The sequence below is a fragment of the Oryctolagus cuniculus genome, chromosome 10, assembly GCF_964237555.1.
Source record: "Oryctolagus cuniculus chromosome 10, mOryCun1.1, whole genome shotgun sequence".
Taxonomy (NCBI): Eukaryota; Metazoa; Chordata; class Mammalia; order Lagomorpha; family Leporidae; genus Oryctolagus; species Oryctolagus cuniculus.
The window spans coordinates 80,031,397-80,050,802 of record NC_091441.1 but is presented as its reverse complement, the minus strand read 5'-3'; the positions used below and the strand labels follow the sequence as shown (position 1 = coordinate 80,050,802).

Here is a 19,406-nt window from a genome sequence, read left to right as displayed (position 1 = left end):
AGGAAGCTGGAATTGAGATAGAGCCAGGACTCAAACTCAGGTGCTCTGATATAGGATGTGGGCTTCCCAAGAGGCATTTTTGTGGCCACACCAAATGCCTGCCCCAAAACATCATTTTACAAGTTGGAAAGGCTTTTCCATGGGGAATGATCTACTTGTCCTTTAAGAGTCTCAGGTCAGATAAGCACAACTCAAGGCCTGTTTTCTACTAGAAGTTTCTGTGATTCTTTTTTTCTCCTTCACTTTTAATTATTTCAATGTTTCTGTAACAGAGGAAGATTGTATTACAATTCATTTCAATTAATTTTCGCTCTAACAAGCTTCATAATAATTCCTTAGTATTACCTAAAAACTAGTCCTCATTCTAGTTTTTCCATTGTCTACACTTTTGTTTCGGATTCTTGGATGGTATTTAATAAATAAAGCTGCACTGGTCTGCAGCAGAGTCACGTATGTAAAAGCCTTAAAGGTCGCTGGCTGAGTGAGCCTGACCAGACAGGGCCAGCCTATGGGGGACAGCATGGTGAGTTCTTCCTACCCAGCTGGAAGTCCCTCTCCAAGGTGCAAGTGTGTCATCCAAGCGAGCAGATTCTTTGATCTTGGAAGAGAAATATGATGGGAACTTAAGACGCTCATAGAAAATGCAATTAAAATATAAGTTTAGGGGCAGGCATTTAGCCTCATGGTTCAGATGCCAGATAAGATACCCACATCCCACATCAGAGTGCATAAGTCTGATGTCCATCTCAGTTCCGGATTTCAGCTTCCTGATAATGCAGACCCTGGGAGGCAGCAGGTAATAACTCAAGTAGATGGATTCCTGCCAACCATATGGGAGACCTGGATGGAGTTCTTGGTTTTCAGCTTTAACCTGGCCTAACCCTGGCTTTTGCAGCCTTTTGAGGAATGGACCAGTTGATGGGAGATCTGTCTGTCTCTCAAAATAATAACAAATCTTTAAAAAGCTATTTTATTTTGGTGCAAATTTTTGGAAATCTATGTAGATGACAGGTTCATAGAAAATGTGTTTTATGAAGCTATTCATGGTTTTCAACACTTTTTTGGAGCCAAATAGACTTCCTTTTCAATTCTACTTCTCCATGAACTTTTTGAAGTGCTCTTATATGATTAGAATGAACTAATGATCAAAGATGGTTGGAGCCTATTTGTTCTAACAGCAGCATCTGATGAAATTATCCATTGGTTTCTGCTCCCTGCATCTCTGTAGATGCCCTGATTCTTGCCTTTTTTGAGGATTTATAAATTCAGTTTTTTCTTCACTTGCACTTATGGTAGCCATCTTTGGTTTCTGTGGCTGGCAACCAAGGAACCAAAAATAATAGAGGGCTTCCTACATGTGGTGGACAATACACAAGTTCACTATAGGTAGCATTTCTTTTTACCTTCTGTCCTAGCAGATTCAGCAGACAGCAAATTATGAACCCACTGTACAGATGAGAAAGCTGAGATACAAAGTCATCTTCTCCGGGCTACATGGCTAGGAAGCGGCAGAGCCAGGACTTAACCTGAGGTTTCTTAGACAGCTAAGGTCATATTCCAAACCAGTATGATAGAATGCCTTCCTATTATAACAACAATCACAATGAAGTATCACATGTTCACCAGGCTATGGAGGGCCCCCAAGAGGGATGCAGTTAATTCAATTTATGAATCAAGAAGGAGAATGCTGCCAAACTGAAATCCATAGGGCTAAGTGCCACAGGAGAGGGGACAACTGAGCTGGGTCTTAAAGAATGCATGAGCTCGCCAGGCAGTGAGGGCAGGAAGGGCACTCCATGCAGAGGGCCTGGCAGCCGGACCGACTGCCTTGCTAGTCTTCAAGGCTGAGGAAACCACATGCAGGCTGCTGGGCGGCTCAGTGCCAAATTGGGTTCCTCCAAACTCGGAACAGAATACACTTGTACTAGAAACTGGGTTCATATTGTTCCTGAAGTCTAGGCCCCTGAGTTAGGTATCCTAGTTCCAGTAAATAGGTCCCTATCATATTTCCTGCTACTTTCTGGCGGCCTGGGCATCCGATTACCTGCTTTTTGAATCAGCTCCCAGAGTTTGAGGGGTCATGGTGGTGACTCTGTATTTACGGAGTGTAGGAAAAGCACATATGGTCCTTGGGGACGGTGGCTCCCCAGGCACACCGATCAATACGCACCATGAACTAAAGGTGATGTTAAGGGCTTCTGGATGATAGAGGGACTATCCCAGACTAGTGAAATAAAGACCCTTTGTTTCAGTGCTTTTTGCAAAAGGATACTGTTTCCTTTCTGAATGCTTACTATGAATGATCTCCACAGGATTTTGTGAAGTTGAAGGTCATGGTTAGATTCTCAGCTTTAGAACGAAGCCAGCCTTTTGGAATAGGTACATGTTTTAGAGCCAAATTTCGTACAACTTAACAAGTATAATTTCTTGAGAAGAGAAATTGCTTATGCTCCCTCCTACGTTCTTTGCAACCATGACATGACAAAGATGACGTGGACAGATAAACCTGGCAACCTGGTGACAGCACCTGGGAGTCAAGAGGCAAAACATTCAAGTTGGTTGAATGGGCTACTCTCTGAGCAGTCACTAACCCATTCATCTTGGGGAATTCACTCACTGTGCTCAACAGGCAACACTACAGAGTTGGGTGAATATTGGAATTCCGGCTCCAACACTGATTGGTGTTGGAGCCTTGGCCCAGCTGCTAGGCCGTCAGTGCCCCACACACCAGAGAAATGGGAGATGCTTTAAACATGCTTACCAGAGTGAGAGGCATGTAGTTTAGCAGCCCCAAAGTGGTGGTGACTCTTAGTATATTACTATTGCTGCTCTACTGAGTGGACTATAAGAGGCACTGACTTAGGTACATATTTAAAACTGCTGGGGCAGGAGTTTGGTGCTGTCGGGAAGATGCCACTTGGGATGCTTGGGTCCCATAGCAAAAGGCCTGGATCTGAGTACCAGCTGCACTTGCACTTCCTGTTCCCTGCTAATGTAAACCCTGAGAGGCATTAGGTTATGGCTGAGTTGCTGCCACCTACGTAAGAGATCCAGATTGAGTTTCAGGCTCTGGGCCTTGTCCTGGTTCAACCCTGGCTGTTGCAGGTTTTTGGGGAGTGAAAAAACAAAGGGAAAAATCTCTATCTCTGCCTTTCAACCTTTCAAATAAAAATAGGGGCTGGCGCTGTGGCATAGTGGGCTAAGCCTTTGCCTGTGGCACCGCATCCCATATTGGGCGCAGGTTCTAGTTCCAGCTGTGCCTCTTCTGATCTAGTTCTCTGCTGTGGCCTGGGAAAGCAATGGAAGATGACCCAAGTGCTTGGGCCCCTGTATCTAAGTGGGAGACCCAGAAGAAGCTTCTGACTCCTGGCTTCAGATCAGCTCAACTCCAACCACTGCAGCCATTTAGGGAGTGAACCAGCGGCTGGAAGACCTTTCTCTCTGTATCTCTCTCTCACTGTCTGTAACTACCTCTCAAAAAAAATAAATAAAAATCTTTTTCTTTTTTGGACAGGCAGAGTTAGATAGTGAGAGAGAGAGACAGAGAGACAGAGAGAAAGGTCTTCCTTTTCTGTTGGCTCACCCCACAAATGGCCGCCACGGCCGGCGCGTTGCGCCAATCCGAAGCTAGGAGCCAGGTGCCCCCTCCCGGTCTCCCATGCGGGTGCAGAGCCCAAGGACTTGGGCCACCCTCCACTGCCCTCCCGGGCCACAGCAGAGAGCTAGAATGGAAGAGGAGCAACCAGGACATAATCTGGCGACCCAACCGGGACTAGAACCCGGGGTGCTGGCGCCACAGGCAGAGGATTAGCCAAGTGAGCCGCGACACTGGCCAATAAAAATCTTAAAAATAAACAAACAAACAGAAACTAAAATCTTCAGAGCCGGCCCTGTGGTATAGTGGGTAAAGCTACTACCTGCAGTGCAGACATCTTATATGGGCTCCAGCTCAAGTCCCAGCTGTTCCACTTCCAGTCCAGCTCTCTGCTACAGCTTGGGAAAGCAGAGGAAGAAGGCACCGGTACTTGGACCCTTGCACCCACACGGGAGACCCGGAAGAGACGCCTGGCTCCTGGCTTTGGATCGGCTCAGCTCTGGCCAATGCGGCCATCTGGGGAGTGAATCAGTGAATGGAAGACCTCTCCCTCCCTCTCTCTCTTTCTCTCTCTCTCTCTCTCTCTCTGCCTCTACCTCTGTAACTCCACCTTAAGTAAGTAAATGAATAAATCTTTAACAAATCTTATGTAATAAATATTACATAAATAATAAATAAAATACTTCAACGGAAATTAAAAAAAACTTTCTTAAGTTCTCTCAAGAAAGCAAATGTTACCTACCACAGTATCTATTTTAAAAACAGAATGGGAAGATACTGTGAAACCAATGGTCTTCTGGCCAGGTACAACATGTCCTCCCTAATCAAGCACATTTTCTTTGTTCTCAGGACCTTTCCTATGTCTGAGATCTTCGGGAAAGGTGCATTGGGCAAGAGTTGCTCAATTGTTTTGCACTCAGAACAAAGCTGAGTTTGTGACTGGTGTCCAGAGAGGGCTGAATCAAAGGGCCTCATTCTAGGGTAATCTCACTGCAGCCAAGGCCTAAGTAGATGCCTATCAGCTCCCAATCTACATTTGGAGCTGGGAGATCTCTGTTTATTGCTTGTAATGACCCTGCACTGTAGTCACAGTCTCACTTTATAAAGCAAGCTGAAGGCTGAAGCGTAATTGAAGTGTGGTTCACTTTCTCCAACACATCATTCTCCCCAGGCTATTCTGCAGTGCTATGGGAGTCCAACATGCTCCCTTTCATCTCTGGGAGGGGAGCTGTCTGGCAGAACTCTCGAGGCCAGCACCCTTTGTTTCTGCTATGTACTCCCCTGCCAAGAACGCTCTGCTTTGTTTCTGAGTTTCCAGACGTGGCTAAGAGAACCAGAGAGGGCCTCCAGGTGGGCCTGTAGGAACCTGCCCTCCTATGCTTCTCCTTCAAGGTGACTCTTCCATGTTCTCTGGAAGGCCGGGAGGCCCAGGTCAGAGAGGGTCTTGCTCTGACCAGTAGGAAGGGGAGAGAGTCTTCTCCCCCAGGCAACCTGAGATGTCAGGGTCATGTAAATGTCAAAGGGTTTGTCTCTTGGCTGCCTGCTCCGGTTATCCATGAGGCAAGCAGGGGAGTGGGGAGGGGAGGCAGGGGAGGTGAGTCAGACCGGGAGGTAGCAGCTGCGCATGGTGAGTAATGGAGATAAGTGGTGAGATCCTCCACCCAGGGCAAAGGTGAACTGGTCCGAGGCAGGCCAGACAGCCCCAGCCCTTCACGTTCAAGGACTGTAAACCTCATGATGGGGACAGTTCACCCTCTGAACAGATGGTTGAGGCCATCTCTGATTCTTACATAAATGGAGGCTCTTGGTTGCACGTACCCATGCACGACCTTCCAAGAAGGCTCAGAGCAGGTACTTTAACCACTGCTCCATTTTACAGGTGGGGAAACTGACCTGACACGGTGCCAAAAACCACACAGCTGTTAAGTGGAAGAGCAAGGATTTGAACCCAAGAAGGATGCCAAAGCACCATTCTCACTGGTGGTGTGTGTATGTGTTGGGGGGGGCGCATCTGGCAGTGCTGAAGATGGTTTTTGATTGCTCATGAGTGGAAGGGGAGTTGCTGCATCAGTAGGTGTTGGCCAGGGATGCTGCTAAAATACCCTGCGGCACAGCACGGCTCTCTGCACCCAAGAATGACTGGTCCAGAATGCTCATAGTGTCCCCACTGAGACAGCCTGCACTAAAGGTGAAGCGCTTAACTCTTCGCTTAATGATTCTCTCACTCTTCATATTGCCAAATCTTGCTCTGTTAAAACAAGATTGATTGACTGATTAAAAAGAGAGAGAGAAAGAGATAGCTTCCATTTGTTGGTTCACACCCCAATGGCCACAACAGCCAGGGCTGGGCCAGGTGTGAAGCCAGGAGCACGGAAGAGCATCCCAGTTTCAAGGCCTTCTTCTACTCTTTCCTGGGTGTATTAGCAGAAACCTGGAACAGAAGTGGAGCAGCTGGGACTCGAACTGGCATTCTGATTTTGGATGCTGGAGTCACACGTTGCAGCTTAACCTGCTGTGCCACAACACCAGCCTTTAATTCTTGCTTTTTGATGTCACTCTGGGGCTTCCCTCCTCATTGTTTTCTCCCTCTTTCTGTCTCTGTCTTTCTCTCTATCTCATACACATACCAAAAGATAGGACTGTTGGGGCAGTGAGCAACTTTCTACCAATAACTTCTGCTACTTGATCAGGAAGCACACTGGTAAATAAAACCCCATAAGAATATGGAATGAGGACTGAGCATGAGTTTTGAAGAATTTTTTTGTCTTTCTTAAGCTTTCATATAAACCAGGGTAGTGGCTCCTCAGTGATGAGGTCACTACCCAGCTGCCTAGGATGGGTCACTTGGGCAGTCCTGGCAGATCCTAAGGCAATCAAGAGTTGCATCCCCCTGGTTCTGGGAGGTTGTGCATGCAGGTAGGAGAGCAAAGAGCTCTGGCTAACTCACACCAGGGGTCTTCAAACAGTTTATGGAAATGCATATTAATAACAAAACATGCATAATAATGATAAAATAACTATGCATGGATTTAAAAGATTTTTTTTGCACCAAAATAAACTTACTCTTAATTTCACTTTCCATGAACTTTTTGAAGTACCCTTGAAAATCCCTCCTCAAGCAATTTGCTGCGTCTGAGTAGGAGGAATCAGTTATTTCTCTGGGCTTTTAAATCACATTGCTCTGTGAAAAGATTAACTTTCAGGTCCTCTCCTTATTGTAAATCACCCACTCTCTGATGGCTTCAAAATAACTCACGATTATACAGTCACAAGTATTTTATGTTTTCTTCCTTTTATCACTCCTCATACTGGCATTAAAAAGATTTACTCAAGTAATATGTTTATAGTAGGAGAAAAACACAGACAAGAGAAAGGAAAAGAAAACCAATCATTCCTTCAATATTCTAGCCAGAAATGAACTCCTGTCAACATTTTAAACTTTTTTCTATTTCTGCAAATAATTTACAAAAGTGGTATCATAGCATGCACACTGTTGAGTGTGACCTAGCCCTGGCCGTTGAGGCCATTTGGGGAGCAAAATGGAAGAAATCTCTGTCTCTCCTTCTCTCTCTGTAACTCTTTCAAATACATAAATAAATGAATTTTTATTTATTTTATTATCTATTATTTATTATTTTATTTATTATTATTATTATTATTTTTTGATAGGCAGAGTTAGACAGTGAGAGAGAGAGACAGAGAGAAAGGTCTTCCTTCTGTTGGTTCACCCCCTAAATGGCTGCTACCGCTGGCGCGCAGCGCCAATCCGAAGCCAGGAGCCAGATGCTTCCTCCTGGTCTCCCATGGGGTGCAGGGCCCAAGCACTTGGGCCATCCTCCACTGCCTTCCTGGGCCACAGCAGAGAGCTGGACTTGAGGAGGAGCAACCGGGACAGAATCTGGTGCCTCGACTGGGACTAGAACCCGGGGTGCAGGTGCCGCAGGCAGAGGATTAGCCTAGTGTGCAGTGGTGCCGGCCTAAATAAATGAATTTTAAAAAAATATTCCTGTGTAGTGGCGTACCAGCAACTGCAATACCAGTATCCCATATTAGTGTTGGTTTGAGTTCCAGCTAGTCCATCCACTTTCAATCCAGCTCCCTGCTAACATGCCTGGGAAAGCAGTGGAAGATGGCCTGAGTGCTTGGGCCCCAAAACCCATGTGAGAGATCAGGATGGAGTGCCTGGCCCAGCCCTGGCTGTTGCAGCCATTTGGAGACTGAATCAGTGGATGGAAGACTCTCTCTCTCTCTCTCTCTCTCTCTGTTACTCTGTCTTTCAAACAAATATATAAATACATCTTTAAAAGAATCTGGCAGGATGACAAGGACACAGGGGTTACTCATTTTGGTTCCTTGACTTAACTCTTGCTACAGGGCTAATGTCCTAAAACCAGGCCAGGGGCCCATGAGAAGGCACCTGGCAGTTTCAGAGGCTCCATGTTTGCAGCTGCTGCCACAAAACAGGAGCCACAGTCCTCTCCATTTCCTCCTAGAATTCCCCACTAGTGTAGTGAATTCTTTCCAGCCCTGGGTGTCACAGACCATGCTTAGGGACACCACGGAGTGGTCTCTTGCAAGCCTAGGACATACCAAAAGTGACTCAGAAAGAGGAGGAGGAAATGGAGGGAAGAACAAAAGGAAAGCAAAAGGCAAAAAAAAAGAAAAAAAAAGTGCAAGCGGCATTCAAGACGAGGGGGATGCAAGGTACCAGAATCCCAGCTCGGGATGGAGCCAGCTGGTACCAGGCTGCGTCACCTCCACCTGCCCTTCTGGGGGGAGCAGGAGCTTTCCCAGTGAGCTCACACTGAATCCCCGAGCTCCTCTTGCAAGGCCTGTGCATCTCCTCACGGTCAAGGGTTTCACATGCTCACATCTGGGCTGTATTATCAGGGAGGCCCCGGTGTTTGCAGAAGGTAATTTACGGCAGGGAGATAACAGCCCTCAGCCCAGAGAAGTCCCCCAGAAACCTGGGGGAGTTTGGAATCACAGGGTAATGGAGAACTGGCTAAATAAATTACGGAATGTCAGTAAATTCTGGTGTGTTGATAGACATGGGGTCACATACATACTTAGCATGAATCTACGATTTTTTAAACTGGAGAAAAGACGAATGTTTCACCCTAAAGTCCTAAAGGGAAAGCTGGGTGTCTTTGCCTACAATATTTTCTTTTCACGATGCAGAAGCTGCCTATGTGTTGGAGCTGCTCCCTGTATCATGGGGGATATAAACCAGGATTTATTAAACCCTCAAAGCTGAGGACCTCAGTACTTCTCTAGGAGTAAATGATATAATCCAAGAGTATTGTATTTAGCACAGTGCCTGCCACATATTTATGCCACATTTCACCAGAGAGCAAAAATTTGGGGAAAAATTTTATGGTACTTTCTTTTTCATAAATCTTAGAGTTAAAACAAGTTATTTTCTTATGTTTGCTTAATCTGGTGCAAAATCATTTTGTATCTCCTGCTGTCTCCTGAATTCTTACAACTAACTTTCCAGAGGTCAACTCTGCACCTCCAATGACTATGAAGTTTACCTGTCTCAGCTATTTCCTAGACCATTAAAAAAAAAAAAAAAGACTATTTATTTGAAAGGCAGAGTTACACAGAAGCAGAGAGAGAGATAGAGAAAGGTCTTCTATCTGATGGTTCACTCCCTAGATGGCCACAATGGCCGGAGCTGAGCCAATCTGAAGCCAGGAGCTTCTTCCGGTTCTCCCACATGGGTGCAGGGGGCCCAAGGACTTGGGCCATCTTCCATGCTTTCCCAGGCCACAGCATAGAGCTGGATTGGAAGTGGACTCAAACTGGCACCCATATGGGATGCCGGTACTACAGGCAGTTGCTCTACCTGCTATGCTACAGCACCAGCCCCATTGCCTAGATCATTACAACAACTTCCCTATTGGCTCATGGTGCCCTCTGCCCTGTTCAAGGCTGCAGCTTCAGCATTAGACTCTGGTCTAATGCTTGAAACCCATTGGCCCAAATGCTCCACAGCTTAACCCCAATACACCTCACATTCATCTTCCTTTTATGGGTTCTTTCCAGATACCCAACTTCCTGGCAGGTGTTGGTACCTGCCAGGCATGCTCCTGCCACACAACTGTGCACCTGCTGTTCCCTTGGCCTTGAATGAACCTCCCCAGAGATCTACATGACTCCCTGTGTTATCTCACTCATGCCTTTGCTCATCGCCACCTTCTTTTATGGTATCTATGTTTGTATTTGAGAGAAAGAGAGAGAGAAACACTCCCATCCCTTGGTTCACTGCCCTAATGCCCATAATGGTCAGGGCTGGGCCAAGCTGAAGTCAGGAGCCAAGAACTCAATCCAGGTCTCCCATGTGGGTGGCAGGAGCCAAATCACTTGAGCCATCACTTCCTGCCTCCCAGGGTATGCCTTGGTAGGAAGCCTGAGTCAGAAGCTAGTGCAGGGAATTAAACCCATGTACTCCGATGTGGGTGGTGGTTGCTTTCAACTGCTAGGCCATCTTCCTTGGGAGGCTGCCCCTGACGGCGGCAGGCTGCCCCTGACGGCAGGCTTGCTTGGCTAATAGTCCCTCTTCCCCTTCCCTAAGGTATATTCTTCAGAATCCCTCTCATAAGATACTTATTTATTTAGGGTCAATCTCCTCCTACTAGAGAGCAGGATTTTGTCATTTTCTTTTACTTCTGCTATATCCCCAGCATCTGACACACAGAGGGAAGCCAGTAACTACAGATGAATGACTATACTGGTACTGTGTAATGAATACATTTGTTTGCTTGCTGATTATGATGGCACTGACTTTTGCCCTGTTCACTGTATCCTCAGAGCTAGCACATGGCACAACATAAGTGTCCAAGAAATACAGGAGGAAGGAAGGAAGGAAGAAGCTGGAAAGAAGGAAGGAAGGAAAGAAGGGAGGGAGGGAGGGAAGGATTCTTAGAGCTCGGTGTATCTCCTTCCAGACGTTTTCTCAGCATTTAGAGATTGATATATGTTTACAAAACATATCAACGTAAACCTGAATGTGATGATGTCAACTTCTTTCCATGGCATATAACTAGATATATACCACTTATCTTTGAAGATGCCCAAGATAAAATGTATATGACAAGATCCCTGATAATAGCAACTTATTAATGCAGTGATTTATAAGTGGAGGGGTGGAGAGAGGGTTGTGGCAAGGTACCCCGGGTAGGAGGACGTGGGCCAGGAATGTGGGAGAAAGTTGGGGAACCTGGGGCTGGAGAGAAGGAACGGTGTAGTTTGCTAAACTACCCAAGACGATTCAGATTAAGTCCCACCTCTCCCTCTGGACAAGCTCTAAAATGCAGTGTATGTGTTCACCCAATCTCTTTTGTCGAAGTGATTTATTATGCACTGTACAAATGCCATAACTCACTGACCCTATCTTCATTGTTAGCATTTGGGCAGCTCTAATTGTTTGCATTAAAGATAACAGCGATGCATCCTCCTAATGGGCTACCAGTGCCCCTACCTTACTCACACATTAACTGCTAGTGACCTCAGACCTCAGCGTCTAGGAGTGAGGCGCTCCTGAGCTCCCAATTCCAGGGCACGCAGAGATATGAGTATGTTTATGTGTATGTAGTGATTACTTTGATTGCAAGAGGTCCACTACACTTGCAGAGTGACCAAACACCAACATAGAACCCAGGCATATCATTGATTCTATGCTTCAGTCAACACATGGAACCCATGGGGTTGCTGGTTGTGCCTCCTGTTATTAGGCAAATTGAACTGTTCAACAGTTCTCTTTTCTCCAGATTGGAGGCTAGAGATCCTCTGAGAGGCAACCGACCTCGCTGGGGTGTGTGACAGCCCCACACATAAGGGCTACATTCCACTCGCTGACCTCGGCCGGTTCACTTAGTTCTTAGGTATGTGCTTTTGCTTTATAATCTCTTTAATTAAATTGGCGAAACAATAACTACTTAATTGAAATAATAACAAAGACTATTATGACCTCACTCTCCTGTTAGGAGGAAGAATTAAGTGAATAATTAACAATTTGATAAGGGATTTAAACATGCAAGTAGTTGAGGGAAAGTAACGCCAAGTGATTATGGACACTCTTGAGATAACACGCTAAGTGGGTGCTGAAGCTCATGAACAAGAACAGGCCCCCCTGGAATCTCAGGAAGCTGCTGGGAAACACAGAGCAGCCGCATGAATGACTGGGTCTGTGGGAAGGCGGGGTTTTCTTTCTGGTGTTTTGAGAATCAAAATAGAGCAGATAGATACGAGTTGTCAAAGAAATAGTACCTGGGGAGGATGTCTGGCTCAGCGGTTAAGATGTTGCTTGGAATGCCAGCCTCCGATACCCAAGTGCCGGGGTTGGAGTCCTGGCTCTGCTGCTGTACACTGGGAGGAAGTAGTGATGGCTCAAGTAGTTGGGCCCCTGCCACCCAGATTCAGCTTCGAGCTCCTGGCTTTGGCCTGGCCCAGCCCTGGGTGTTGAGGGCATTTGAGAAGTAAATGAACAGATGTAAGATCTCTGTATCTGTATCTGTCTCTCTGCCTTTCAAATAAAATGAAAATAAGTAAGTAAAAATTTTAAAAAAGAGAATGAGTACATAAATCTGGCTATTAAATAAATAGTACCTGTTTGAGTCCCTGAAGACATAATGCTTTCACTGAGTAGTGATGCAACAGAAACACTATGCATGTGTGTACAAAGGTGAAAGTGCAAAAATGTTCACTGCGACCTGAATTTTAACATAATCAGAAACAGACTAAATGCTTAATCAGAGAGTGGATAGCTGAATTATGGAAGCACAAAGAAGCAGCTTTTCATGAAAAGAGAGATGGCAGTTAAAAAAAAAGTTGCCAGGGAACTTACGCTATTTTCTTTGTTTAAAAAGTTTTATTTATTTTAAATAAGATTTACTTACTATATATTTGAAAGCCAGAGCAATTCAGAGAGAGAGAGAGAGAGAGAGAGAGACAGAGAGAGAGATCGCTTCCATCCACAAGTTCACTCTTTGAATGCCTGCAACACTCCAGCACAGGCCAGCCAAAGGCAGGAGTCAGGAACTCCATCTGGGTTTCCCACATGGGTGGCAGGAACCCACATACTTGGGCCATCATCTGCTGCCTCCCAGGTGCAATACCAGGAAGCTGGATTAGAAGTTCGAAGTACCTAGGACTTAAACAAGACACTGATACGGGATGTGGGCTCCCACATGGTGGTTTAACCCACTGTGCCACAGCACCTGTCCCATATCCTATTTTCTTTTAAGAGGGGGAGCAAATCAAGGCATAGCAGTGAGGCTGAAGGCTGGTGGAGAATCGTTTTCACCTTTTGCTCTGTATATTCATAGAGCTTGAAATGTTCATAATGATAATTTTGTGAAAAAGATGTATTTCATACATGTCGAGCCATTGTTCCTACAGGATACAAGATCAAAACTTTGCCTCTCTGTCTCTCTCTCTCTCACTGTCTAACTCTGCCTGTCAAAAAACAAAACAAAAAAAAACAAAACTTCGCTATTCTCTAGCCCTGCTTCATTACTGATGCCTGATTTTTCTCGTGCCTGCTGATCCTGTTTTTCTCTTTTTTTCACTTCCATGGACAAGAGCATTCACATCACAGTCTCTGCAGGAAACTCGTGTTTTTCTTCAGGATTTCTGTGTACTTTTCCATACTGGGGATTTACTCCTGGAAAAATCACCACTAAGTGAACCTGCCTCCTGTTTTTATTTATTTATTTATTTATTTATTTATTTATTCGAAAGGCAGAGATACAGAGAGAGAAGGAAGAAAAGAGAGAGAGAGAGATCTTCCATCCACAGGTTCACTCCCTAAATAGCCTCAACGGGTCTCCCACACAGGTGCAGGGGCCCAAGCCCTTGGGCCATTTTCTGCTACTTTCTCAGGCACATCAGCAGGGAGCTGGATCAGAAGCATAGTAGCTGGGTCTTAAACCTGTGCTCATATCAGGCAAAGGCTTAACCTTGTATGCCACAGTGCTGACCCTCTTCCTAGGTTTTTTTTTTTTGACAGGTAGAGTGGACAGTGAGAGAGAGAGAGAGACAGACAGAAAGAAAGGTCTTCCTTTTGCCGTTGGTTCACCCTCCAATGGCCGCCGCGGCCGGCGCACTGCGGCTGGCGCACTGCGCTGATCCAAAGCCAGGAGCCAGGTGCTTCTCCTGGTCTCCTATCGGGTGCAGGGCCCAAGGACTTGGGCCATCCTCCACTGCACTCCCTGGCCACAGCAGAGAGCTGGCCTGGAAGAGGGGCAACCGGGACAGAATCCGGTGCCCCGACTGGGACTAGAACCCGGTGTGCCGGCGCCGCAAGGTGGAGGATTAGCCTATTGAGCCGCGGCGCTGGCCCTCTTCCTAGGTTTTAAAAGTAGGTTTCATTTGATAAGAAAAAAATTTGAAGCCATAGTTTTGAGTAAAAAGCAAACAAAAATAAAAATAAAAAAATGGGGAGTTGTGACTTTATTTGCTGAGTAAGAAGCAGCAATTCTCCACAATCACCCTCAATTCATGTCAGAAAAAATCCATTACCAAAATGAGAGGATAGCTTATTCCTGCTCTTTTTGATTTCACGTATCAGACAGAATTTTTTAAAATGGTGTCTGTCAGAGAGGGTGGTTGGCACAGAGGTTAGGCAGTCACTTGGGATGCCCACATCCTGTATCAATGCCTGGATTCCACCCCGGCTCCACTTCCAACTCCAGCTTCCTGTTCATGCAGTGTCCCTGCCACCTACCCGGGGGGTCCTGGATGGAGTTCTTGGCTCCTGGCCTCAGTCATGGTGTTGCACGCATTTGGAGAGTGAACCAGTGAATGGAGGATCTGTTTGTCTCTATCACTCTGCCTTTCAATTAAATAAATCACTTTTTTAAAAAAGACTAATTTATTTATTTGAAAGGCAGAGTGACAGAGAGGCAGGGACAGAAGCAGAGAGAGAGGTCTTCCATCCAATGGTTCACTGCCTAGATGGCTCCAATGGCTGGAGCTGCCCCAATTCGAAGCCAGGAGCAAGGAGATTCCACCGGGTCTTCCATGTGGGTGCAGAGGTCCAAGGATTTGGGCCATCTTCTACAGCTTTCCCAGGCCATGGCAGAGAGCTGGATCGGAATTTGAGCAGCCATAAAGGATGCCGGCACTGCAGGTGGAGGCTTTACACGCCACAGCGCCGGCCCCAATAAATCAATTTTTAAAAAGGTGTTTTGAAATTCAATATGATTTTGCCAGGTACTCCTAGTTAAAAAAACACAAAAAAACTCCAAAATGGAAAACAGGAAGCTTCTACTATCAGAGTATAAAACAAAGTACACATTTTCATCATCCCAGAATTAACATGATCTCAGAATATAGGAACATTACTCAGGGTAATTACTTCTATGAAAATAAATTCAATTTATGAGATACTTATTGCCTTAGCTTATTTTACCATCTTTAGTTTCAGACTAGAAAAACAAATTTCACCATGAAGTTTTTCATCAAATTTGGGATTGTGTGGAGAGCAGGCCAGTATCAGTTCATAGTTTACTGTGTCTTAAACTAGGCAGAAGAACAAGGGTGTTACTTTTAACATTTCAGATTGTGAATACTAATATTTCTATGATGGGCCAGCCTTGAGAAATCACTGATTTAGTTAAATGCCTCCATTCAGGTCACGGTGAAGTGACTTGCTCACACAGAGCTCAGAAAACAAGTTAAGGACTCCTTGTATTATTTCCAGCAGTCTCTCTGCAGGCAAACAGAATTCAGATCGCTGTGCTGTTAAGATAATTCTTTCCTGAGCAATTCTTTGCCTTTTACCTTCTATTCAAATTAAGGCATACAACTGCATAAAATTCAATTATTTCCGAGGCTCTAAAACACATTATTCCTGGTGAAATGTAATAGCAAACGTTCGTTATATTTCAAGTGATAAGAAGCTGAAAAGTGTGTTGAATGAGAAACAGGTTTAATATTAAAATATATTACCGATATTTTTCAGCATTAAATTGATCTAAGAGGCTTGAGGAATAAAGGAAAAGAAAGCGCATCTCCCATCCATCTACAGAAAAATCAGCTCTTCACAGGTGCTGCAGCTGCTGGGTCCCAGACCAAGACAGCACAGAAGCCTTTTCACATAGTTAAATGTTTTTAGGTTTTTAATTTTAATACTTAAAAATAATTTTAATTGAAACATAACTATACAAATTTATAGTGTAGTACACTGTGCAATTTTTAATACATGTATACAATGTGAGATGATTAGGTCAGGATACTTGCTATGCGCATATCAATGTTTTGATAGATCTTTCCTTTTTATTCTCTATCTCTGATCACAAAAACATTTTTTTGAAAAGCCACAACAACAAACAAAAGGATGGAGGATGTTGGGAGTATGCATGGTTACGTACCTCACAGCAAAGTACAGAAGGGTGGGGCCTGGTTTCTTGGGCAAATCATGATCAAGAACTCGGTGATCTAACTGGAGCCAGTTCTGCTGACCTCTGTGAGAGCAAAGCAAAGCACAGGATTAAAGACAAAGACAGAGAAGTTCAATAACACAGGGCTGGCAGAGCTGTGGGGAAACAGGTACGCTCATATGCCGATGGTAGGAGTATAACCTTGTACTACACCTGCCCATGAGACCAATTTAGCCACATCTTTCAAAACTACAAAAGCACCTGCCTCCTAACCAGCATCTTCACTGACATACACTTGTACACATAAAATGACCTCTACATAAAATCACTCACTGGAGCATTGTTTGTGATAGCAAAATGCTATAAATAACCTAAATGTCCAACAGGGTATTTTAAAAGATATTTAAAAACTGTGCAGTGAAGTACCATGCAGCCTGGGGCTGAGGCTGTGGTGTAGCAGGTAAAGCCGCCGCCTGGAGTGCCAGCTTGCTATATGGGCACTGGTTGGAGTCCTGGCTGCTCCACTTCCTATCCAGCTCTCTGCTATGGCCTAGGAAAGCAGTGGAAGATGGCCCAAGTCCTTGGACCCCTGCACCCACGTGGGAGACCTGGAAGAAACTCCTGGCTCCTGGTTTTGGATTGGCGCAGCCCCAGCTGTTGTGGCCATCTGGGGAGTGAACAAGCAGATGGAAGAACTAACTCTCTCTCTCTCTCTCTCTCTCTCTCTCTCTCTCTCTTCTCTTTCTCTCTCTCTGCCTCTCTGTAATTCTGCCTTTCAAATAAATAAATAAATCTTTAAAAAAAAAAGGAAATACAATGCAGCCATAAGATAGGCTTCAAAGCCCTTTACAATCTTAATTTGAATAATTCCCAAGATACAGTATTAAAGAAAAAAGCAAGGCATAATAAACTAAGTACAAGTATAGTATACTGGGGCTGGTGCTGTGGCGCAGTGGATAAAGCTGCCACCTGCAGTGCTGGCATCCCACATGGGCACTGGATCAAGTCCTGGCTTCCAATCCAGCTCTCTGTTATGGCCTGGGAAAGCAGCAGAAGATGGCCCAAGTGCTTGGGCCCGCTGCACCCACATAGGAGATCCAGAGGAAGCTCCTGGCTCCTGGCTTTGAATCAGCACAGCTCCAGCCATTGAGGCCAACTGGGGAGTGAACTAGCAGATGGAGGACCTCTCTCTCTCTCTGCCTCTCCTTTTTTCACTGTGTAACTCTGCCTTTCAAATAAAGTAAATAAGTCTTAAAAAAAACAAGTATAGTATACTACTGTTCTTTTAATTAAAAATACATATATGTACATGTATATACTAAAAACAATTCTGATATGAAACATAACATTTAAATTTTAATTATTAATCTTAAATTATTATTACATATGAAATTTTTATATAGTCAAAAATAGGGAAGCTTTTGGGTTAACAAAATGAAACACAGACAACAAAACCACAACAGCTTTTGAAAAAAAAAAATTTATTTATTTGAAAAGTGGAGTCACACACACACACACACACACACACCCCTTCCATCCACTAGTTCACTCCCCAAATGGCTGCAGGCAAAAGCCAGGAGCCAGGAACTCCATCGGGGTCTGCCATAGGTAGCAGGAACTCAAGCACTTGAGACATCATCTGTTGTTTCCCAGGCACATTAGCAAGGATCTGGATTGTAAGCAGGAGTAGCTGGGACTTGAACTCTGGCATGCTGATACGGGAGGCAGGAGTCCCCAGTGGCAGCTTAATCCTCTGAGCCACACTATCTGGGTGCTATTTCTGTGTACATCTCATGGACTTGTACTAAGCATGTGTTTATTTACTTAAGAACCTCATCAAGTTCATGGGTATAAACAGTCTTGTCTAGATTTTCACCTCTGAGGGATAAAAACGATTGATAACACTGTGGATTGTTTACCAGACTTTCCCAAGGTTGGCCAACTAGTCCATCTGTTTTAGACTGTAAATTCCTGGATGTACAGACCTCATTTCACTTGCTCAGAAAAGACTCAAGAACATGTTGATAGTGGTGGGGGGTGGTGTCCACTCACAAAAAAATCTACACTGGACCGGTATTCTTTCAACATATGTTGGTCTTGAAAAAATAATTTAAAAACAAAAATCAGGAAAACTTATAAGGCATTCTTTATAAGTAGATGAAAAAAGTAGGCATCAATACTAATAGTAATAATAACTGCTGTCTTTTGAGAAACTGCTCTTGTCAACCAAACCACTTTGTACAAATCTGCAAGGAAAATGGCAGAGCTTGGATGTGAACCCAGGACAGTCCTTAAAGGAAAAATAAAACTAGGGGGTTAAATCAGTTTTTTTTTTCTTTAAGATTTATTTATTTAGTTGAAAGTCAGAGTTACAGACAGAGAGGAAGGGACAGAGAGAGAGAGAGAGAGAGAGAGAGAGAGAGGTCTTCCATCTGCTAGTTCACTCCCCATATGGCTGCAATGGCCGGGTCAGGGCAGGCCGAATTAGGAAACCAGGAGCTTCATCTGGGTGTCCCACATGGATGGCAGGGACCCAAATGCTCGGGCCATCTTCCACTGCTTTTCCCAGGCCATTAGCAGGGAGCTGGATTGGAAATGGAGCAGCACGGAAAAGAACTGGTGCCCGTGGGCATGCTGGCATTTCAGGCAATGGCTTTACCGGCTACACCCTAACACTGGCCTCCAGTCAGCTTTCATGATGACTTTTGGCTTGGTCTCTGTCATTGCCAGTTCTCACACTGGAAGAAGTATGTCCTTGTTTCCATATATATACAAGAAATGCCTTCTAGAAACTGTGCCCAGCTTTCCATGGAGGAATATTATAAAGATAAATAAGCTGATGTAAGTAACATAAGGAGTGCTCCTTAGAACAACTGCCTTTGTGTGTAAACGTAGAAAAATGGAGATAAGGGGCTGAAATAAAAACTTTTTAAGCTGCATTTAATCCAATTAGGCTATTATTGATTTTAAGACAGAACTCAATCTCAGAGATGTTTACATATGTGGCTTAAAATATATAATACTGTATAATACCAGGTTTCAAAAGTTTCCTCACAGAAAATGAGACAAATTTAGAATTGTCCTTTAGGCTTTTATGCAGGAAAGATGTGGCATATTTTAGAAAGCATAACATGTATTTATGAGAATTTGCATGGGCTGATGTCTAACCATGAATGAAGCTAGTTGTATAATAACAAATCCAGCATAAATCAATTATGTGAACCACAGAGGCGAATTTTTTTTTTTTTTTTTGACAGGCAGAGTGGACAGTGAGAGAGAGACAGAGAGAAAGGTCTTCCTTTTGCCATTGGTTCACCCTCCAATGGCTGCCGCGCTGCTGCCGGTGCACCGCGCCTATCCACCGCGCCTATCCGAAGGCAGGAGCCAGGTACTTATCCTGGTCTCCCTTGGGGTGCAGGGCC

At 44.7% G+C, this 19,406-nt stretch overlaps 1 protein-coding gene across 4 annotated transcripts in view; it reads right to left on the bottom strand.

Moving 5' to 3' along the window:
- FRMD4B (FERM domain containing 4B) overlaps positions 1-19,406 on the bottom strand; it is a 365,908-nt gene that overhangs the window by 112,662 nt on the left and 233,840 nt on the right. For all 4 annotated transcript variants that reach the window (XM_051851478.2, XM_002713308.5, XM_051851477.2 and 1 more), the window contains one exon: positions 15,976-16,068. In XM_051851478.2, the coding sequence (XP_051707438.1) occupies positions 15,976-16,068 (93 nt within the window). The remainder of the gene's footprint in view (positions 1-15,975; positions 16,069-19,406) is intronic.